Source organism: Erpetoichthys calabaricus, chromosome 4 (genome assembly GCF_900747795.2).
Source record: "Erpetoichthys calabaricus chromosome 4, fErpCal1.3, whole genome shotgun sequence".
Taxonomy (NCBI): Eukaryota; Metazoa; Chordata; class Cladistia; order Polypteriformes; family Polypteridae; genus Erpetoichthys; species Erpetoichthys calabaricus.
Window position 1 is genome coordinate 39501773 of NC_041397.2, and position 24407 is coordinate 39526179.

A 24407-nucleotide genomic window follows, 5' to 3' on the forward strand; every position below is an offset into this window, starting at 1 on the left:
TGTAGGGCAGGGATAGATAGGGATAAATGAAAACATACAGTGCATCCGGAAAGTATTCACAGCGCATCACTTTTTCCACATTTTGTTATGTTACAGCCTTATTCCAAAATGGATTAAATTCATTTTTTTCCTCAGAATTCTACACACAACACCCCATAATGACAACATGAAAAAAGTTTGAGGTTTTAGCAAATTTATTAAAAATAAAAAAACTGAGAAAGCACATGTACATAAGTATTCACAGCCTTTGCTGTGAAGCTCGAAATTGACCTCAGGAGCATCCTGTTTCCCCTGATCATCCTTGAGATGTTTCTGCAGCTTAATTGGAGTCCACCTGTGGTAAATTCAGTTGACTGGACGTGATTTGGAAAGGCACAGACCTGTCTATATAAGGTCCCACAGTTGACAGTTCATGTTAGAGCACAAACCAAGCATGAAGTCAAAGAAATTGTCTGTAGACCTCTAATACAGGATTGTCTCGAGGCACATATCTGGGGAAGGTTACAAAAAAATTTCTGCTGCTTTGAAGGTCCAAATGAGCACAGTGGCCTCCATCATCTGTAAGTGGAAGTTCAAAACTACCAGGACTCTTCCTAGAGCTGGCCGGCCATCTAAACTGAGCGATCGGGGGAAGAAGGGAGGTGACCAAGAACCCGATGGTCACTCTGTCAGAGCTCCAGAGGCCCTCTGTGGAGAGAGGAGAACCTTCCAGAAGGACAACCATCTCTGCAGCAATCCACCAATCAGGCCTGTATGGTAGAGTGGCCAGACGGAAGCCACTCCTTAGTAAAAGGCACATGGCAGCCCGCCTGGAGTTTGCCTAAAGGCACCTGAAGGACTCTCAGACCATGAGAAAGAAAATTCTCTGGTCTGATGAGACAAAGATTGAACTCTTTGGTGTGAATGCCAGGCGTCACATTTGGAGGAAACCTGGCACCATCCCTACAGTGAAGCATGGTGGTGGCAGCATCATGCTGTGGGGATGTTTTTCAGAGGGAGGGACTGGGAGACTAGTCAGGATAAAGGGAAAGATGACTACAGCAATGTACAGAGACATCCTGGATGAAAACCTACTCCAGAGCGCTCTTGACCTCAGACTGGGGCAATGGTTCATCTTTCAGCAGGACAACGACCCTAAGCACACAGCCAAGATATCAAAGGAGTGACTTCAGGACAACTCTGTCAATGTCCTTGAGTGGCCCAGCCAGAGCCCAGACTTGAATCCGATTGAACATCTCTGGAGAGATCTTAAAATGGCTGTGCACCGACGCTTCCCATCCAACCTGATGGAGCTTGAGAAGTGCTGCAAGCTTGTGGCATCATATTCAAAAAGACTTGAGGCTGTAATTGCTGCCAAAGGTGCATCGACAAAGTATTGAGCAAAGGCTGTGAATACTTATGTACATGTGATTTCTCAGTTTTTTTTTTTTATTTATAATAAATTTGCAAAAACCTCAAGTAAACTTTTTTCATGTTGTCATTATGGGGTGTTGTGTGCAGAATTCTGAGGAAAAAAATGATTTTAATCCATTTTGGAATAAGGCTGTAACATGACAAAAGGTGGAAAAAGTGATGCGCTGTGAATACTTTCTGGATGCACTGTATCGTCTTATTTCTTTTAGTGTAGTGTAATTCGCTGAAAGACAGAATCCCATAAAAGTAAAGTCAAGTCAAAATGGGGGTGGAGGTTTAACACAGAAAACACACAGAACAATAGAAGCAAGTTGGCAGTCTGGGTAATCTTCATCACAATACAGAACATGCATGTTGACATTTCATGAAGGAAAACCGGTAAAAGCAAGCTCAAACTTAAACATTGTTAAAAATAAATAAGGTAATACCACTGTAGAAGGAACCAAGTCAGGAGTAGTGTCTGGAGAAAGCAGCGGTTGCAAAGGAAGTCACCTGTGCAAGGTGAGCAGCATATTTTATTATTTTGTTATTATTAAATAACAAAAGCTGTAAAGGGGGCATTTGTCAGGGTGTTTGGTGCTATCCATTAAAGCAGCACTTAGGCCTGTAACAAACTGTTAAGTAACTTTAAAAGTTCAAATATGGAAGGTGACATTAAGTAAGGTCAACATTCTGTTGGCTCCAATCAGACTGTGCGCATTTATTTTGTGTCAAGTATTTCATTTCATTTTATAAAATAAATAAGATACTTTGGGTTGCATTAATCATGACCTCCAGACACTTCTAAAAACATAGAATCATGGGTCACTCACCACTGAGTAAGATCCTTTGGGGAAGAAAGGAGGGACAAAAGAAGATGCACCCAAAAAGAAACGAAGAGCAAAACACACCAGAGTGTTAAAAAATTTTTTAAAAAAACCCAGGCCGAGATCATGAGCACACCGTCTACCAATATGCCCAGTGTCATACTAGCCAATGTCAAGTCACTGGAGAACAAGCTGAATGGCAGAGAAAATATAAAGGTTCCATAGAAACATTTGAAACAAACATTCTTAGTCTCACATGGATATGGTGAACGTGTTGTGTCTCATGGTCAATAGCAAGTGGAGCAACAGCAGGAACACAACGGTCTTATGCTATTGTGAGCCTTGAGCTCCAGACAATTAAATGAAGACCGTTGTAATCTTTGTCGGGAGTCACTATCCCAGCCGTGTATATTCCACCTTAAGAAGGCAGACACTGCCAGACAGAACTATAGGAGATGCTCAATTGCCACCAGAATCATAACCTGGATGATGTCCTCATTAAGGCTGGTGATTTCAACAAGGCTAGTCTCAAAAAGGTAATGACAAACTTTGTGGACAGGACACTTGACCAATGCTATATGCCATATAAAAGGTGACTGTAAGACAAAAGACACTACCACCATCTGGCAGATCTGACCATGTTGCTATCTTTATGCCTAGATACAAACAAAAAGCAGGAATCTCCAGATACACCATGAGGTCACTTGTTGGACAGACTAATTACAGGCCATCATCGAGGATGCGTCAAGTATTACTGACTATGAAGTGTTCAGACACAGCTCTCATGATGACAATATGTTCAGAGAAGCTGTTATTTCATAAATGAAACCACACCAAAAGTCATCATCAGGACTTACCCAAATCAGAAACCGAGTATACAAAACCATTCACCATGCACTAAAACACCTGCACTACTGCTTACAACTAAGGGTTTGTGTCTGGGAATACAGACAATTACAAAGCTCTGACTCTCTTCTGTTTACATATTTTGTTAACGTTTCACATAAAAAAAAAAAAGTGAATACAAATTTGAAAGCTAACAAAACTTGGATAACATGCTATTCACTAATGTATATACCCAAAATAGGCAAATCACACAAAAATCTAAAAATAAAACACCAGATCATCACAAATTAATCCAAACTAAGTACAATAAAAACAGGCAATATGTATAACATTCCTAAATACACTTTATCCAATTTAGAACCAAAGGGGGCTATAAGCTATCCAGGCAGCATCAGGTACAAAACAAGAACCAGTGTCAGAGTACAAGTCCACTACAGACTCCATACTCAAGCACTTGTGCATCGAACCCAGGCACTTATTAAGATGTAAAATTGATAAATCCAGGCAGAACTTTGAGAATTTGGGAAAACAATGGAGTATGCACAGAACCACACATAGTCACAATGGGCGAAGCCATAAACTCCACACAGACACTAATCATGTAAGAGATCTGAAACACATGACACTGCATCTATAAGCCAGCAGCTCTAACCACTGCACCATAGTGCAATAATCACCTACCCTTCCTGCCAATTGTAAAATTTTCAACAACACATTCTCCATTTTCATTGGTCATCCTCGCAAGTTCATCCATAGAGGGTATGGTGTAGTAACCAACTCTGTTCAGAATAATCCCTAAAGTGAACATAAAAAAATAAATACATAAAATGAAGATTAGATTGGTAGGATTACTACCTATTATAATAATGCAGACAATTCTGAATTCAAAAGGTTTACATTTTAGATTGGCGAACGCCACACAAAATATATTTTTAGTCCTTAAATTTCCATACTAAGGCTCACTTTCCTCATCTTAAAATATCTTTAGTGTTTTTGTGTCCTTCTTAAGAAAACAACTAGTTTCTTCAAGCTGAAATGGCTACTGGTAATTCTGTCATTCTAAGGATTCCAAAGGCAAAAAAAAAAAAAAAAAAAAGTATCAGAGGCAAATGCCATTGGAGTTCTTAAATATCTGCATAATTTGCATAATTTTCCAGTAATAAATTGTTCAATGACTTTATATAAATTATAGAAAATAATGCTGCTGCTCTGTAGCAATACATCTCAAATTTTGTCTTGGGACGCACTATAGTTACTTTTTTTTGGATCCACTAATTTTTGCATTAATTGTTTTTAAGCAAACTTATTTCCTAGGAGAGTGTCAATTCAGAAATTAAATTAGACAACATTCAGGTGTATTCAGAGAATAAGATACCCAATATGAAAGTTGTGAGCATTTAACAGCAGTTATGTTTATTTTTGTTAATTTAGATGATCTTTCTGCTTTTCCACATGTTTTTAGCATTTAAGCCATATTCCAGTTAGAAAAATGTCTATAATCTACTCCACATTAAATTTTCTTTAATATACAAAATTAAAGCCGATAGATGAAAATGTGAATTAAAAGGAATATGACAACATAATTAAGCATCTGAAGCTATGGCAAACCCCCTAGTATATAAAATCTCAATTTATACATTTGTATCTGACTTTACTGTGCTTTTTTTGAATATGGAGGGGGAAAAAAAATCTCATTGTTGAATTAGTTAAAATGATCCAGCTAGTTATAGGTCCCAATATTCTAGAATTATCCATTAATATTAGAGATGCACCATTAAACTGGTTACATTCTTGTTTGTTTTGCGATTGCACTCTTTTTTAAAAAAAAACCAAAAAAAAAAAACCAAAGGATTTCTCTAAGTTATGTGATGATTATGATATATATATGATGATGATGATGAATGATTATGTTAAAAAATTAATTCAGGCTAATCCTACAATACTGTATATTTGGCTTTTTTACAATACGGATTAAGTGAAGAATATGCATGAAGGAACACAGGTGGGAAAATGACAGGCAATCTAATATTAATGTTTTGTTCATGATAAACTGAACAATACCACAACACACACTAACACTGAGAGGTAGTCTTCCACCATATGAAATTTGACTCTCTATGGTACATTACAATTTATTAAATAAAATGAAATAATGCTTCATGTGTGAAAGCTACAATAAACTCCCACCTGGTACACAACTCTAGACATGTATACAAATATCCCAAAATTGTTCAGGTTTGCAGGCACAATTTTTGCTAATTATACAGTATGCAAAGTTTGCTTACATTTTTACCTCCATATCCATATCTCATACCTCTATAAATAAAATTCTCATGTCCAGCTTTCCTGTTATTTGAGGATTCAATAAATCACTCCCATAAATAAAACCTATGCACACACACAACTAAGTCTAAACCATAGATGATTGTCTTCCCAGACAGTTTAGTTCTCCCATATTCAAACAAGTTAAAAAAAAAAAAAAAAAAAAAAAGTTTCTGGCACTGAACAGCTTGATCAATTTCACAAGGGTGAAAGATAAAAATTCTAAACATTTACCAGCTGGATGTGGAGGTCGATTACAATCAAGCTCCTCTTCTCGTTCCTCCTGCAAAGAGTCATCTCCTAAAGATGCATCTTCACTGCTCACTTCTAATCCATTACGAACAACATTGCGTACGCCAAGTTCATTTATTGTATCTTGCAGTGAAAAGGACTGACTTCCAAGTGGAGTATGGGGAATAGGCTTTGCAATAGGATTTGTATAAAATTTGCCAACTCCTGAATCCTCATCATCTCTCTCAATCTCCTGTGTCCCAGACTCTTCCTCAATAGTTCTGTTAATAAGGTTGAACAAGTGCAAAGAAATACTTAATTTGAACATTTTTTTAATAGAACAGGACCTGATTAAAAAGTCAAAAATGGGCAATATTCATAAAAATTACAAATAAAATTGTTGCTTTCCAACCTAAGTCATACTAAAAAAAAAGTGTTGTAAATCTACAGATATTTGAATAAATTACCGCACAGTAGCACTTACTCCCATAGCAATAAAGTGCTTTGAGATGCTGGTGATGGAACACATTAACAACATAATCCCTGACAGTTTGGACCCCCTCCAATTTGCCTACCGTTGCAACAGGTCCACTGAGGATGCCATCTCCATGGCACTTCACACTTCTCCATGTCACATAGAAAACAAGAACTGTTATGCCAGCTTGCTGTTTGTGGAATACAAATCTGCATTTAACATTATCAACGCATCCCAGCTCATCGCTAATCTCCGGGATCTGGGGCTTAGCTCTTCACTGTACAACTGGGAACTGGACTTCCTCACTGGCAGATCTCAACATGTGCGTATTGGTGGAAAAACCTCATCCACCTTCATCAACACTGGCAAACTGCAGAGTAGTTTGTAGAGCCCCCTGCTTTACTTTCTCTTCACCTATGACTGCATGGCTAAGTACAGCTCTAAATACCATCCTCAAGTTTGCTGACAACCCCACTGTAAATCGGTCTGATCAGCAAGGATGACAAGACAGGCTACAGAGAGGACAGACTCCTGGCAGAATGGTGCGTTAGGAAAACGAAGGTGCAGATTATGGATTTCTGCAAGCAGGTGAGGGAGAAATTATCCCTTTCACATTGGAGGGGAGCACGTTAACAGCTTCAGATTCCTTGGGGTGAACCTCACCGATGACCTTAAAAATGGTCAAGTTGCACTGGAGCAGTAGTTAAGAATGCCCAACAATGCCTCAACCCACAACCCTGTGCAGACTGCACAGGTGTGCTGTGGAATCAATCCTCACAGGATGCATTACATCCTGGTACAGCAGCTGCTCAGTTCTGGATTGCAGAGCTCTGAAGCGCGTGGTGAAAACAGCACAGCAAATCACAGGCACTCCGCTCCCAGCAATCCATGACATCCAAAACACACTGTGTCTCAGAAAAGTAAACAGTACCAGGCAGGACTCCAACCATCCTGCACTGCCGCTTTTCACCCTCCTACCATCTGGAAAGCGTATAAAGTCCATTTGAACACACACCTGCAGATTCACAAACTGTTTTTAACAAACTGCAATTAAATTCATGAATAATCAGTTATCTGGTCACCTCCACTGCTGCTACTACTACTGCTGCTACACCTTGCACATGCATTTTCTTCCACTCTTGGCATTTATTCTATATTTATTTAGTCTCTGGTGTCTGTTCCATGTCTGTGGAGACACATGCAAGTCAGTATTTCATTGTACGTGGTACCTGTACACATGACAAAAGAACTGAACTGAAAAAATATATTAGCACAAAATAAACCATGTGATGATATTTTAATATAAGCCAATTTAAGTGTCTCATTCCACCATTCTTTTCCTTTATAGGCCAATTAAAAAAGGGCACAATTTAAGAAAGAACACTTTCATTGATACAAAATATTTGCAATTCAGTTTATAAAATAGATTATGACCTAGAATAGGATTACAAATATGTGAACATGTCAGAGGAATATAGCTTTAAAAAAAAGTTACCTTAGTCTGGGCAAAATAAGTATCAGTTTAAATAGATATATATATATTTTTTAAACTTTTGCAGGAAAGTTATTACAGAGCTTAAAACAGCTTATATTTTTCAGTAATTAAAACTCAAAAGGAGTTAATTTTTGGGTTGTAGACTGGGGAAAACTGTTTTGCTAAGTCAAGAAACAAATCTAACAAGAAGTTTGTTAAATAACATTGAACTTTGGAGTAAATCTTTGTTGTGAAATTGGTAAAGACCAATATTCAATGACAGAAATACTACATTCTACTAAATTCTAAAGAAAAAAAAATGCATTATTACTTTTTAAAAAGGTACAAACACAAAACTATACAAAATAATTTGCATATATTACCTGTCCCCATTTTCAGGGTACTCTGATGGAGAAGCAAGATCATCATTCTCCCGGTTCATTTGAGAGAAAAGGCTGCTACGATTCAGGTTCTTAAGTACCAATCTCTTGATACTCTTCCTGTTAAAGGGTCAGGAGGCACAAAAACAACAGTTAAGTAGTTCATATTTCATAGTGTGATAAGAAATATGTCATTTGCAATTCTGATTATAGAGCTTGACATTGTTCTATGTAAAAGCAGAATAAAGTTAAAAAGTTACAGAGTTTAACTTAATGCTAAAACAATGATTTTTCAGACAGTGCATTAAATCTTTTTAAAATTACATTAGACAAGATAGTTTCTTTGGACACTCGTGCACCATTCCTGCCAGCTCACTTTTTGAATCACCTCTCTTCTGATTTTTAAAGGGTATTTGTAATTATGTCAATTTCTATATCTATGCACCCAAAAAGCACTGGCATAAAAAGCAACCCAATTTTCACAATTCTGGGAGCAATTTATGCATTACATATAAAAAAAAAAAAAAAAAGATAAGCTTCCAGCCTGCCTGTGATTATTTAAAAAAAAAAAAATAAATAAAATAAAATAAAAATATATATTATATATATATATATATATAATAATATATATTATATATATATATATATATAATAATATATATTATATATATATATATATATAATAATATATATTATATATATATATATATATATAATAATATATTTTATATATATATATATATATTTTATATATATTTTATATATATATATATATATTTTATATATATAATAATATATTTTATATATATATATATAATAATATATTTTATATATATATATATATTTTATATATATATATATATATTTTATATATATATATATATATTATATATATATATATTATATATATATATATTATATATATATATATTATATATATATATATTATATATATATATTATATATATATATTATATATATATATATATATATATATATATATATATATATATATATATATATATATATATATATATATATATAATATACACACGATTCTTTTAACAAATACTGTCAAGTAGCAAATAGCACTAGGAATGCCACAAAAACCTGATACTTTTGTGCCAAGTTGATACCAAAGTTCAGAAAAAAGCGCTGATGCTACAAGCACTGTATCAACATATATTGAAAAGAAAAGGTAATTTTTGGAAATGAAATTCTCTCTTTCAGCAAAACATCATGCAATTGTGCTTATGTTAAGAGAGAGGGCAAAAACACAAGCATACACATTTTTGTTATTGCCACTTTTAACCCATTACGGAGTTGGTTCAGAAATGAATTCATGTGTGCTTTGAGAGTGCCAGACAGACTCGCCAGATTCAAGTTATCATTTAATTTGTGGTGTGATGAAGTAGTCAGGGGTGACAAAACTACACTATAGCTAGAGAAATCAATTTTTAATACAGTTTCCTACACAGTCCTAATAGAGGAATGGAGGCTTGACATTCATTTTGTGAATGCACTGTGTGCCCCTACACATTTCTGTTAAAGCAATCCATATTCTAACCAGTTTAAACAATTTAGGGGCGTAGGTGAAACACTGTATGCATTTACAGTTATTTACATAGGACCCGACACACTGACAGTACTGACAGATGTAGCAAGTAAAAATCAAGGCACAATTCCTACAAAGTGGCTATTTGGCTTTTCTACATTGGTGATGAAATTAGACTACTATATTTCCTAATACCAAAATAAATTTACTTAGTGCCTCAAACCACAAGGCACTATGATTATGCCAGTTAGCTGGACGAGTAAAACGGCATACTTCATTGCAAAATATGAATATGCACTAAATTTGTCCCATTCCTTTGGAATCTGAAGACAATCTAATGTTCATAAGTACAATTCTCAACATGAGACAAAAGTAGTGAAAGCAAATGTGTCGCATATTTTAAAGGTAACATTGGCAAATGCAATGCAGTCCACCAGATACACTTCATGTCCAGTTAAAATTCTAATTCTGGATTAGTACAATGGTTAAGCAATAACAGTCTTATCATTCATACATGATACTTTGAAAGCAGCACAACAAAAGGGTGTTATATAGGAACTCTGAAACAACAAATTAATGTAAAACTAGTAAGTTTGATTGCATATAGGAAACTCATGTTTGGACAAATGTTATAACAAAAAAATTAAAGCACTAGGAGTCTGTGACATTTGAAAATTGAATCAATGAGTCATCCATTTATTATTGCATATAATGGGATAGTCAGAGAGATGCAGAAAGTAGACAAGAGTACATGGAGATAAGGCGCAATGTGAAGAGAGATGGTGAAGGCTAAAGAAAAAGTGTATGATGAGTTGTATGAGAGGTTGGACACTAAAGTTGAAGAAAAGGACCTGTACCGATTGGCTAGACAGAGGGACCGAGCTGGGAAAGATGTGCAGCAGGTTAGGGTGATAAAGGATAAAGATTGAAACGTACTCCCAAGCGAGGAGAGTGTTGAGCAGATGGAAAGAGTACTTTAAGAGGCTTATGATTTAAGAGAATGAGAGAGAAGAGGTTGGATGATGTGGAGATAGTGAATCAGGAAGTGCAACGGATTAGCAAGAAGGAAGTAAGGACAGCTATGAAGAGGATGAAAAATGGAAAGGCCATTGGTCCAGATGACATACCTATGGAAGCATGGAGGTTTAGGAGAGATGGCAGTGGAGTTTTTAACCAGATTGTTTAATAGAATCTTGGAAAGTGAGAGGATGCCTGAGGAGTGGAGAAGAAGTTTACTGGTACCGATTTTTAAGAATAAGGCTGATGTGCAGAGCTATAATAACTACAGGGGCATAAAATTGATGAGCCACAGCATGAAGTTATGGGAAAGAGTAGTGGAAGCTAGGTTAAGAAGTGAGGTGATGATTAGTGAGCAGCAGTACGGTTTCATGCCAAGACAGAGCACCACAGATGCGATGTTTGCTCTGTGGGTGTTGATGGAGAAGTATAGAGAAGGCCAGAAGGAGTTGCACTGTGTCTTTGTGGACCTGGAGAAAGCATATGACATGGTGCCTCGAGAGGAGTTGTGGTATTATATGAAGAAGTCAGGAGTGGCAGAGAAGTATGTAAGAGTTGTACAGGATATGTACGAGGGAAGTGTGACAGTGGTGAGGTCTGCGGTAGGAGTGATGGATGCATTCAAGGTGGAGGTGGGATTACATCAGGGATTGGCTCTGGGCCCTTTCTTATATGCAATGGTGGACAGGTTGACAGACAAGATTAGAAAGGAGTCCCTGTGGACAATGATGTTTGCTGATGACACTGATCTGTAGCAATAGTAGGGAGCAGGTTGAGGAGACCCTGGAGAGGTGGAGATATGCTCTAGAGAGGAGAGGAATGAAGGTCAGTAGAAACAACACAGAATACATGTGTGTAAATGAGAGGGAGGTCAGTGGAATGGTGAGGATGCAAGGAGTAGAGTTGGCAAAGTTGGAGGAGTTTACTTGGGACTAGAGGTGGGCGGTATGACCAAAATTCTATATCACGGTATTTTTCTAAATTCTGCTGGTTTCACTGTATTAGACGGTATTTTTTTTCCCCATGCATCAGTGGATGTTAACCACATTTTCCACTGCAATTACTGCAGTAGACTGGCTAAGAATAACATATTAGACTGTTATGAGAATTGTACATCGTACAAAAAGACATTTTAATGTGCACACAAGTATTAATCCAGGTTTGCATGGCCCCATAAAGTGATAGTTTTCAAGGGGGTGGCACTAAAGAGAAGGAATCACATTGCATGACAGATGCAGTCAAAATATAGAACCTTTAACTGAACAAATTTTGCAAAAGCTTAAACTATGATTTTGACAACATATTTTCAACCATCTAAAGAGGCATTTAGACTTAGTAAAATATCCAGAGGTGTTTCTCAAAAGTTGGATTGCACTGAACACGTCTTAGAAAAGGAATAAATTGTAAATATTTTTTGTAAACCAACTACACTTTCTGTTAATGTTAACAATCTCTGTCCACTGACACGTTTAACTGACTTTTTAAACAATTTTACCATTATTAAACTGCATAATATTTAAACTAATAAATAATAACAATAAAATACATAATAGTATTACTGATAGCTGCACCATTACTTCAAGGCTTCAAGCCCAGGTGCATTACACAGTATTCACCAAATTAAAATAAAATAAAACAAGTGCAACTTGGTGATGACATCTTACCAACTGTACCATCATTTAGGCAAACTGCATTAATATGGACCTTGCTTCAAGCTAAGCTATATACATAAATAATAAAAACTGCAACTTGCATTTATAATGCTGTTTGTGGTATAGCCCTATGGAAGCGCATTAGGGCCACTGTGAAGAAAAAAAAATATGGACACGGAAGAAAAAAAACAAACTATATGTCGTGAATAAATTCGACATGTTGACTATGTCAAGATTAAAGTCGACATTTCCAATTTATTCTCATAGTTTATTTTATAATTAAAATAGAATGTTGTAAACTAAACTTCATCCTAAAATCAATGTTTAATTTACTAGATTTTCTCAAACCCCGTCACAAGTTAATGCAGCACATCAAATACTTTGTGTTAAGTGTTCCCCGACCCAGTCGTTAATCACTATGCTTCTTAAACTGACTTCCTCCACACGAAGAGCAGGCGCCTGCAGCAATCACCGCACAGATAAACGTCTTTGTGAAATTAAAACTAGTTATTAACTTAGCCGACGGAGTGTTCAGAACTTTAAAAATATCTTCATTATACATGTTTAATTATGCCATCCATTCAGAGTTGCGCCCATCTCTGAACAAGTCGCCAGCACATCACAGAATCAATACAAGCAAAACATACACTAGCAAGAAACAAAAACAAGTACAACTTGGCTTGCAGTGTTATCCAGTAGTATAGAAACAGTATTTACACATCTGACCTTTTAAAACCAAAGTATCTCCAGGAAACGGACGTGATTCCTTTTTTTTTCGGCAAAAGTTCTTCTGTGTCATTATGTTCAACTTTATCGTCAGCTTATTTTCGGAATGCTCTCTGTCCATTTTCACCGCGCGGCATACCTATGCTACCGCCCACTATATGGTGGTGTAGCAGTGAAAAAGGTCCCCACTTGAACAGTTTCCCGCTGCGCCACGTTCCGAACGTCGTTTAGGCAATTTAAACCGGTGTTTCGGTATAAGAAAAATCCATATCATAAAAAAAATAAACGGTTTTCGGTATGAACCGGTATACCACCCAGCACTACTTGGGACCAACAGTACAGAGTAATGGGGATTGTGGAAGAGAGGTGAAAGAGTGCAGGCAGGGTGGAATGGGTGGAGAGTGATTTGTGATAGACTGATATCAGCAAGAATGAAAGGGAAGGTCTACAGGACGTTAGTGAGACCAGCTATGTCATATGGGTTGGAGACCGTAGCACTGACCAGAAAGCAGGAGACAGAGCTGGAGGTGGCAGAGTTAAAGATGCCAAAATATGCATTGGGTGTGACGAGGACAGAGGATTAGAAAGGAGTACATTAGAGGGTCAGCTCCGGTTGGGAGACAAAGTCAGAGAGGCAAGATTGCGTTGGTTTAGACATGTGCAGAGAAGAGATGAAAAAGAGGAAGTCCTAAGAGAAGGTTTATGGATGTGGTGATGGGTGTAACAGAACAAGATGCAGAGGACAGAAAGATATGGAAGAAGATGATCTGCTGTGGCAACCCCTAACGGAAAGCAGCCGAAAGAAGAAGACTCAAAATACACCATCCTTTAAATATCCAATGCCATTCATCAAAATGTCTTTAAAATTCAACAAGGAGGAATAATCATACCGTGTTATCTTGAAAAATGGCATTAAACATTTGAACCTAGATTAAAAAGGAACTGCCTTAACTTCCTTGTACTTTGACTTTATTACTAAGTAAAACAGAAACCAGATTACGCAACTGAGGTTTCTTGAAATTCAATTGCATAAAGCTAAAAAAAAAAAAAAAATAAAAAAATAAAAAAATAAAAAAACCAAACAAACAGCATACAAGCCAGAAAACAAACCTTGGCACTAAGGATCCTTTTGAAAACAGGGGATCATCATCATCCAAGCCTTCAAATAGCTGTGATTTAGATGAACTGGAGGAAGTAAGGGCCTTAGGCCTTACACGTGTTGCAGGACGAAGTGATAATCTATAGCGATTTTGTGTTGTCAGTGTTAACTGGGCTGCAGGATTTGTTGGTTTTAATCTCTGAAAAATAAATAAATACAAAACAGAGAAACCATAATCTTAAATTCAGATGAAGTTGCTTTTTGTAATTTGTTTTCTATTCAACGGTAATTTTCAAAAATGCAGTACATTGTGTTAATCATGCAAACACTTAAGGAACATTAAAAACTGTTCACTATATAAAACTAAAATAAAAATAAAATTCCAACCTCTTCTTTCTTCTTTGGATCAGTCAAGGGGTTTCTAAACAAAGGTGAATCTCCATACGGATAAAATGTCAGCGTGTTGAAAAACTGCTGTATTATAGTTTGTTGTGCTGCTGAGGCATTTGGATCAGTCAAAGCTGTAAGGAAGTAAAGACATTTTTTTTACAAACGTTGTCCCAACAACTTAACAGATTCATACACACGTTGATTTATCTATCATTACCAACTGCCTGCTGTGGGGTTCCAAACCCCAGAGCATTAGTAGATGTGTTGAATCCAAGATTCCCAAAAGTTCCCACACTACCAAGAGTGGAGCCAATCTTTGGTTGATTATTTCCAAATAGGGATGTTTGGCCAGTACCCAGAGCTATAAATAAAACACCAAAGTTAACATTAATATTGAGACTATCATAGCAAAACAGCACTACTTTATATTATATATATATATATATATATATATATAAAAAAGAGGTACTATGCACCTGTGATTAAACAGTCATCAAGAGAAGGAAACAGAAAAAAGGGAGAAAGACATCACATACAGTTGCATTAACTCAAGTTATATAAGCTAGGATATGATGACTCAACCACCTAATATGTACATTACTTTCAAGTCTCAATATAATCATGCCTGTTATGATGTACTGCTTTTTCCAGGTGACAGTTTCAGTGAAGAACAGTTGGTAACAAAGTTAATTAACCATGAGGTTCAGACATACAGACAAAAGAAACTGTATTAAGCCACCACACAGGCCTTGCTACTTTAAACAGTAGGGAAACTGCGACAAGAGCAGGCCATTCAGCTCAGCAATTTTGTCTATCCTGTTTACCTAGCGATTGTCCAAAATATCAATTCGAGATTAGAAAGTTCCTAAAGTCCTACTCTTTACTGCACTACTTAGTAATTTACTCCATGTTTCTAAAGATCTTTGCGTGAAGGAAAAACTAACATTTGTGTGAAATCTGTCCTTAAGTTTGCAAAGATATCCCATGCTGTTGCAAAATATATTTTAAAGTTAAAGTATTCCTTTCATAATTTTAAACACCTTGATTGCATCACCCCTTATTCTCCATTTGCTTAAACCTAACAGAAATTTTCTTAAAGTACATTAACCTTTTTGTACAGAAGTATATTTGCTAGCCTATAGATGTGGCAGCAGCTCAATGCATCTAGGCACCAAGATATGCAGAAGAGCATTTCTGAACGCACAACACGTCAAACCTTGAAGCATATGGGCAACAATAGCAGGAGATCACACCATGTGCCACTCCTGTCCACTAACAACAGGCAGCTGAGGCTACTATTCACACAGGCTCACAAAAAGATCCGCTGCAACATTGGAATATTACGGTCAGAATTTGGCATCAACAACAAGAAACCATGGATCCATCTGGCCTTGTATCAATGGTTAAGGCTGGTGGTGGTGGTGTAATAGTGTGGGGGATATTTTCTAAGCACACTTTGGGTCCCTTAGTACCAACTGAGCATCGTTTAAATGCCACAGCCTACCCAAGTACTGTTGCTGACCATCCATCCATCCTTTTATGACTGCAGTGTACTCATCTTCTGGTGGCTACTTCCAGAAGGATAATGCTGGATACTCAAATGGCCTCCACAGTCAAAACTCTCAATCCAACAGAGCACCATTGGGATGTGGTGGAATGGGAGATTCGCATCATGGATAAGCAGCCAACAAAGCATCACACAATTGCTGCAGATATCATGTCAATGAAGAATTAAGTCAAAAAGGGTCCAACCCAGCTTTACCAAGGGATACCTAATAAAGTGGGCCAGTGAGTCCACAAATACACTCGAGGACAAAAGTTATCCGGACTGGTGAATTATTGAATTTCAGCCTAATTAAGCAGTACTTTTCCCTTTGTACATTCCCAGTCCCTTAATACCTCCTTTAATTTTCTGTTACTATGCTGAAGTTTATGTGTGTGAAAAAGTCGATAACCACCTAATGTGCAAGTTCAAAGTATTTGCTATTTCACTGCCTATATATTCTAGGTCATCTTTACTGTTCTTAATGCTCTTGACCTCTTCCTTGACGGTTCTTTTACTGCTAAAATATTGAAAGAATCTTAATGGGCGTCATCTTTTGCCTTTTCCACAATGTTTCTCTTCAAAGGTCTTTTAGTATTTCTAATATCTTTAACTATGGATCTAATTTTCTACGGTTACTGCTAAAGTTACTAGTCCTATATGGCTTATACAGCTTTCTTTCCTTTGTAACTTTCCTATTAAACTCCTTATTTATCCATCTCAGATTTCTTTAATTTCTTACTGCTTCTAAAATGTGGGATGATCATGCATTATATTTTAAAGCTCTTAAATCTAACCCTACATCTTCTCAACTGTCTCCACACTTAAACACTTATCCCATTTTATCTTAACCCTTAAACCGCCGGAACCGGTTATAGTCGGTTCCCATTGCAATTTTCCAGCACGCCGAAGCCAAGTATATTCAGCAAAGTAGATTCGCTGAATGCTGCAACCGGCTAAAGTTGGTTTCCAGTGCAATTCGGAAGCATGTTGGAGCCGAATATATTCGGCGACGTATATCCGATTGCAGAGTTCAATGAATGAAGTTGTTTCACAGTGCAATTTGCCACCACGCAGGGGCAGAGTATATTCTGCGACATACATTCATTGAACGCCGCAACCAGCTGTAGTCGCTTCACAGAGTAATTTGCCAGCACACCGGAGCTTATCAGTCAGTGCCATATATTCGTTGAGCAGCCAGCTCATGACCATTGCCGGGCCCGGCAGAACTGCAGCACCACTGTCCCTGGGATTAAGCCGTTGCACTAGACTAGCCTGCAAGCATCAGCGCTTACCTCTGTGTGCTTGCGTGCAGCCAGTTCAAGTGCAGTCGGCTCAATGATTTACTGAATTTCATCAATGGCATCAATTGTACCTTGTACATATAATGATTGTTGCACAGTGTGTAAAATGATCAGTGTTGCAGTAATTGTGATGCTCTTTGCATGAAATAAAAAAAAAAAAAAAAAAAGTGTTCCGTTAAAATTTCACATTCTCTTTGTAAATTGTGACGTTTACTTAAAAAGTGCAGCAAAAAAGTATTTGAGGTTCAGGGGTGGATTAACTTCCAAGTGTGTGGCAGTTTAAGGGTTAATTAGGTTCGATCACCTTTTCCCCTTCAATTCTATCCTGTGTTTCAAAATAATCATTACAGATTAATAATTTACTTGAATGATGGTCAGTAGTTGTTAAGATCTATATTTGCTATATGTCTTGTTACATTTCCCTTATTTTTATTCTGAAATGACACTATTCCATTGTTACTATGACAAAGCTAAAATTTCTTCAACTGAAGACTGTGCGGATGGAAAATTTGGCATCAATGATGGCATCACACTATTGTAACATAATTTTAGTCAATTATTAGACTTGCAGAATATAAAAATGACCACAATAAATTTAGCAACAAGGTGAAATCCCAAGTCTAAACCACAGAGAATTTTTTTTTTTTTAAACCATCAATCTCAGTATCTGCAGTTACTTTCCCCTCCTTCAAAATCAGTTATCCTTATTTTTTGTTAACTGGATCTTCTATTAGAATCACTAGATTATCACTTAAAGATTAAAGTTCAAAAGCAGCACAATGCCCGAATAAACTTATCAGGAAACCCTGCGCCATCACAGGACAAACCCTGGACACAATGGAAGCTATTGTAGAAAAGAGGATGGTGGCAAAAATGCCATCATGAAAAAAATCCCTTCCATCCCCTTCAGGAGGTTATCTCTTGGAGCACTTTTAATCACAGGCTCATTCTAACAATATTCTAAGAAGCGCCTCTGTGGGTCTTTTCTGCCCAGTGCTATCAGACATTTCAGTGCTCTCCCCTGGGGCACTTGTTCAGATATTTCAAAATAAACTTAATATACATTTATAGATTTTTTTTAATATTTATTTGTATATCAATTGATTGGCTGTATTTGTCCTGTTAAGTCTATACACTTGTTTTTAATGTTACTGCTGTGTGCATGTGAATTTCCCTTTGAGATTAATAAAGTTTCTCTTATCTAATATATTACAGAAAACTAGCTCAGAATGAACTTAACTCCCCTGTAGACTTCAAGCTATAGAATACAAATAGAGTTACACCTTGTGTTGCAATCATTTTATTACATTTGCTAACAGGTTACTAAAATGAACATTTCCAGAGATGCACAATTTAAAATATTAAATAGATGAAAATGGTAAAACAACACTACTTTTGATAAATACAGTAGGGCTAAGAAAGAGGAAATATTTACCTGATCCAAAAGGTGTTACAAGTCCAGTGCCTAATCCACTAGTAGCAGGTTTATTACCAAACAAGCTCGCACCTGCCGATCCAAACCCTAAACAAATGCATATGAAAATTTAAATTGTATCATAAAAATGTTTAAGTTGGGAGATAATAGAATCCCTCCAAGAACCAAACCATGGCAAATTTTATAGATGTACTCAGTAAAGAATATTAACAAGATTACTGCAGCAAACAAAATGAGAAAATTAAACCAGCTAAAACCTTAGCTCATATGACACTTGCAGAGGAGTACAATTAAAAACTTAAGAGATGCACCAAATCCAGTATTTCATGCCTATTGCAGTGTGTCACATGAACACTTCAGGCAGAGTCTATAAACATTGGGATTCTGTTAAGTTCAATTAAATTTTTATGTAAGTTAAAGCCAAGGGAGTTCTATAATAAACATTTAAATGTCTATTTAAAAAAAAGACAAGATTACTTGCATCACATAAAAATTTTTTTAAAAAAATCATACGTATACAGAAATATACAAAATATTAAGCCTCAGCTTCGTAGTTTCATAGAGTCTTCTTCAAACTCCATTCTGTTTGAAAAAGTACCTTAAAATACTTCAATACACACACACACAATTATTTGTGACAGTCGTTTACATTCTGCCGCATGCTGATGTGGGAGCTGCAGCTGAATCAATTCTTGAAACTGCTCATAAACTAGAAACCAAATCACCTGGTTCTTTCAAACTTGTGATGGGTGATTTTAATTTATGCAGTCTGGAGTCAGTATTACCAAATTACCATCAATATGTGAATATTAACACTAGAGGGGACAAAACTCTGGACAAGTGCTATGGAAATGTCTCTAATGCCTACATATCGCATCACAGAGCAGCCCTGGGTGCGTCTGACCACGTCGTTGTTCATCTTCTCCCGAAGTACAAACAGAAACAAGAAAAACCAGCCATACGACCAACACAAAACTGGTGCAAGGAAAGTGTAGAGGAACTGCAGGAATGCTTCTCCAGTACAAATTGGGATCTGCTGACATCCTCACAGTCACTGAATGAGGCCACCTATACTGTCAGCGAATATATTCAATTCTGTGAGTCTATGATCATTAAGAAAAAATCTGTCAAGGTGTACCCAAACAGTAAGCCATGGATCACTAAAGAGGTTAAAGCATTACTATTGCAAAAGCAACATGCACATCAAGAAAATAAGTTAGAAGATAAGCAAATTTTACAGCAAAGGATTAACAGGTTAATTAAACAAAATAAAATGATGTACAGTAATCCCTCGCTATATCGCACTTCGCCTTTCGCGGCTTCACTCTATCGCGGATTTTATATGTAAGCATATTTAAATATATATCGCTGATTTTTTGCTGGTTTGCGGATTTCTGCAGAGAATGGGTCTTTTAATTTCTGGTACATGCTTCCTCAGTTGGTTTGCCCAGTTGATTTCATACAAGGGATGCTATTGGCAGATGGCTGAGAAGCTACCCAACTTACTTTTCTCTCTCTCTCTCTCTTGCGCTGACTTTCTCTGATCCCGACGTAGGGGGATTGAGCAGGGGGGCTGTTTGCACACCTAGACGATAGGGACGCTTCGTGCACGGTGCTTCGTATACTTAAAAGCTCGAAGGGCACGTATTGATTTTTGATTGTTTTTCTCTCTCTCTCTCTGCTCCTGACGGAGGGGGTGTGAGCTGCCGCCTTCAACAGCTTTGTGCCGCGGTGCTTACTTAAAAGCCAAACAGCCCTATTGATTTGTTTGCTTTCCTCTCTCTTTCTGACAGTCTCTGCTCCTGACGCGCACTCCTTTGAAGAGGAAGATATGTTTGCATTCTTTTAATTGTGAGACAGAACTGTCATCTCTGTCTTGTCATGGAGCACAGTTTAAACTTTTGAAAAAGAGACAAATGTTTGTTTGCAGTGTTTGAATAACGTTCCTGTCTCTCTACAACCTCCTGTGTTTCTGTGCAAATCTGTGACCCAAGCATGACAATATAAAAATATCCATATAAACATATGGTTTCTACTTCGCGGATTTTCACCTTTCGCGGGGGGGTCTGCAACGCAACCCCCGCGATGGAGGAGGGATTACTGTATGGGGAAAAAATCAAGAGGTGGTTCAATGATAACAATCCAAAGCAGGTCTGGAAGGAACTAAAAACAATTACAGGACTGGGCCCTAAAAAGAATGTGGATTTTCCAGCTGACAAAGACCACAAGCTTTTAGCAGATGAACTTTTATGCCAGATTTGAAACAAGTGATTTCAGCACCCAAAATACAGGAATAAAGGAAATGCTTTATAAAAACACCAGGTATTCTTCTGCTGTGATTGGGCTCAGTTTAACTGAAGTGGAAAAAGGCTTGCAGCAGGCCAAACCAAATATGCCGTCTGGTCGGCTCTTAAAGTCTTGCTCTAAGCAGCTCTCCCCAGTTTTTCATTTGCTTTTTAACTGGTCTCTGACCTGTGGTATTGTACCTAATCTGTGGAAACAATCAATCAATCAATCATTACCCCTGTATCTAAGGTTTCTAGGCCAAGTTGTTTAAATGACTATAGACCAGTGGCACTTACATCTATTCCAATGAAATGCTTTGAACACTTAGTGAAAAACATTTTAATGACAGAGAAAGTCTTTTCAAGACAACAATCAATTTGCTTATTGTGCAAACAGAAGTGTGGAAGATGCTCTGTTTGTTATCTTACATCAAATCTATACCTTTCTTGATCAGCCTGGTTCATATGTCAAAGCACTATTTTTGGATTTTTCTTCAGCGTTCAATACTATACAGCCTCAAACTGATTGGGAAATTAAACAGTATGAATGTAAACCCATTTATCACACTATGGATTCAGAACTTTCTTTTAAATCGTTCACAGACAGTTAAAGTTCAGGACACTTTTTTAATAGCCATTCATTCAAACACAGGAAGTCCACAGGGGTGTGTCTTATCACCATTACCGTTTACTCTGTACACAAGTGACCGGAGACAGAACAATGACCACTGCTCCATTATTAAGTATGCGGATGACACCATGATCATAGGATACATATCTGGGGAGGATGAAAGCCACTATCTACATCAAGTGGACTATATTGTAAACTGGTGCAATAAAAACTCTCTCACTCTGAATGTAAAAAAGACCAAAGAAATGATATTTGATTTTAAGAGACAGAAATCTGTATGTTCACCTATTGTAGTTCTGGGAGAGGAAGTAGAAATAGTGAATGAATATAAATACTTAGGAACTTACCTAGATAACAATCTTAACTGGAATACAAATACAAAAAAATTATTTTCTAAATGCAACCAGCGCTTATTTCTCCTCCATAAACTCAAACTATTTAAAGTAGACAAGGACCTCATGTTGTCCTTCTATCGCAGTATGATCCAGTCTGTGATCACTTTCAGTTTCATTGCCTGGTTTAATAGTCTGACAAACCAAAACTCAAAAAAGCTCCAGCGGATTATGAAGTATGCAGCTAAAGTTATTGGGGCTGATGTAGATGATTTGACTAGTGTGTGTCAGAGTGCAATGCTAAAGAAACTGGAAATCATCTCAACTGATGACAGACATCCATTACATGTAGAACTAAACTTCAGTAAATCAGGAAGGATAGTTGCTTTGAAAACCCACACAAATCGCTCCAGAAACTCCTTTCTTCCTAGTGCCATACGACTTTTCAATAAGAAATATCGGAGATAATGTTTAAGGTTTAGATATATATCCTGTTACCTTTTTTTTTTTTGGTGTAAAAATGTTTTATCTAACTGCCTTACCTTAACCTTTCTTATTTCTATTTGTCTGTTTTATTTCATTCTGTCTGTTACCTGTTATTAGATGCAACTGAGAAGGCAAATTTCATGTTTTCTTGTGTAAACATGACTAAATAAAGAAACCTAAACCTAAACACACACACACACAGCTAGTCATTCAACTCTGGTATCTGAAAGATCCTTCTGCAAAGCTGTAGAAAATGGGATAAAACTTCTGAACATCAAGGTGATCAAGTTAGCAAGAGTTCTTTTCAAACCACAGCTGTAACGTTATCACAGCACACCACCAGTGATAAACAAGTCAGCCACAGTGCATATTTACTTTTTTTCACCCCCCCCCTATTTCTGCACAGTCTGAATGTCGGGTCCCAATCCAGGTGGTTTGTTGTGTGGTGGGTGCGGCAATGCACTACTAGCAAATGCTCCCAACCTCCTCCTCCTCCTCTGCCATGGAACTGCAAAAGCTCATCAAAAGAACATTTATTTCTCCTCCAAATACAATTAGGTAAAGGGGCATGCTTTGTTAGAAATGCCAGCTTGCAAACATTAACTTACAGTACTCGTAGGGGAAACATGACGACATGACAGAATGGAGTGAGTAACAGCCCCATTCACTACTCTGAATGCCACTATGAGTAAGCCAGAATTTTGTGTTATGAAGGATAAACAAGTGAAAAAAAAAAAAAAAGTCAATCCATCGAGCAGTCAAGCTCAAAACCAACACGGGGATCACATCAGACCTCCAGATATCACTTCTAAACCTTGAGACGTATTACCTCTCAGTAGTGCTTGCACATGGAACATGGAATTGTGCATCTCAGGTAATGATAGGTCTGGGCTTTTGCAATATGTATTGTCTACAATTAATATCTTAATTGTTGTATTTATCAATGTGTGAGCCAACATTAAATCAAGTATGTCACTCACTTTGCAAAAAACAATCAAAAACATGCCTTGATAGTCTACACATTCACTGCATCGTGTAGCCTAGTCTCATAAGGCCAGACATAATTCTCAAAGGAGTATATATGTCTGCAGACAATCCTTTAAAACTTTGTAATGAATTGTTAGTGAAATCCCACGCTGCAAAAGGCTACAAATACAAGGCATCTTCGTAAATATCCACCCCCAATTTCTCTAGCCCAAGAAGTTCAAACTGCCAGGGTTACTGGGGGTGGGGGTTCTAGAGAGCAAAAGAAAATTGAACAAAAAATTCAGAGAGAAAACAAAAAGCTAAAATTGCTGTTATCAGTTCAGGAGCTCAGTAGCACAAGGAATTGAAGCATCCAATTTCAGTCTAAGACCAACTGATTCTTGCAGCATTACTACAGTCATTTCAGCTTCTCTCTGCAATATTTTGGTCTTGTAAACATAAAACAAGTTACAGGAAATCTTTCACAACAGATAATTAGGCAAAAAGAAAAATGTATTGTTTGTATACTATACAGAAACTAGTTTTCAAAGAGCACATCCACCCCGCAAAGACATTGCAATAAATATAAATCTACAAGAAAAAGAGATCTCCTAACACTTACCAAAAGTGGAAGTATTGGTATTGGTGCCCAAAGTAAGAGAAGGCTTATTTCCAAACAATCCAGCACCAGTACCAAAGGAGGGTGCACTTGTTGTTGTGGTTCCAAATCCTGTTGTTTTATTACCAAACATATTCTACAAGAATTAAAAAAAGTTAAGATTATTTAAAAAAAAAAAAAAAGTGTATAATTTGCAATATACATTTTAACTAGCTTTGGGACTAAGTTCTTATCCATAACATTGTATGTAATACCATTTAATAATGTTTTAAAACAAATGTATTAACAATAAAAACAAAACTACACCAAAAATATCAACATATTCAAAAATACCTCTTCAGGAAAGAGGATAACACCCTTCAGCAAATTTAAAAAGCTCATTTCCTTTGGATTTTAAAAAATAACACTTTTTATCAAACC

General features: G+C 36.8%; 2 protein-coding genes across 2 annotated transcripts in view; both read right to left on the reverse strand.

Moving 5' to 3' along the window:
- Nucleotides 1-24407, reverse strand: part of nup98 (nucleoporin 98 and 96 precursor) — a 160998-nt gene that overhangs the window by 72856 nt on the left and 63735 nt on the right. The window contains 8 exon segments of the mRNA XM_051926475.1: nucleotides 3747-3860; nucleotides 5622-5899; nucleotides 7951-8067; nucleotides 14008-14195; nucleotides 14384-14517; nucleotides 14604-14747; nucleotides 18669-18755; nucleotides 23991-24123. Of these exon segments, the coding sequence (XP_051782435.1) occupies nucleotides 3747-3860; nucleotides 5622-5899; nucleotides 7951-8067; nucleotides 14008-14195; nucleotides 14384-14517; nucleotides 14604-14747; nucleotides 18669-18755; nucleotides 23991-24123 (1195 nt within the window).
- slc6a7 (solute carrier family 6 member 7) overlaps nucleotides 1-24407 on the reverse strand; it is a 666512-nt gene that overhangs the window by 23524 nt on the left and 618581 nt on the right. The window lies entirely within an intron of this gene.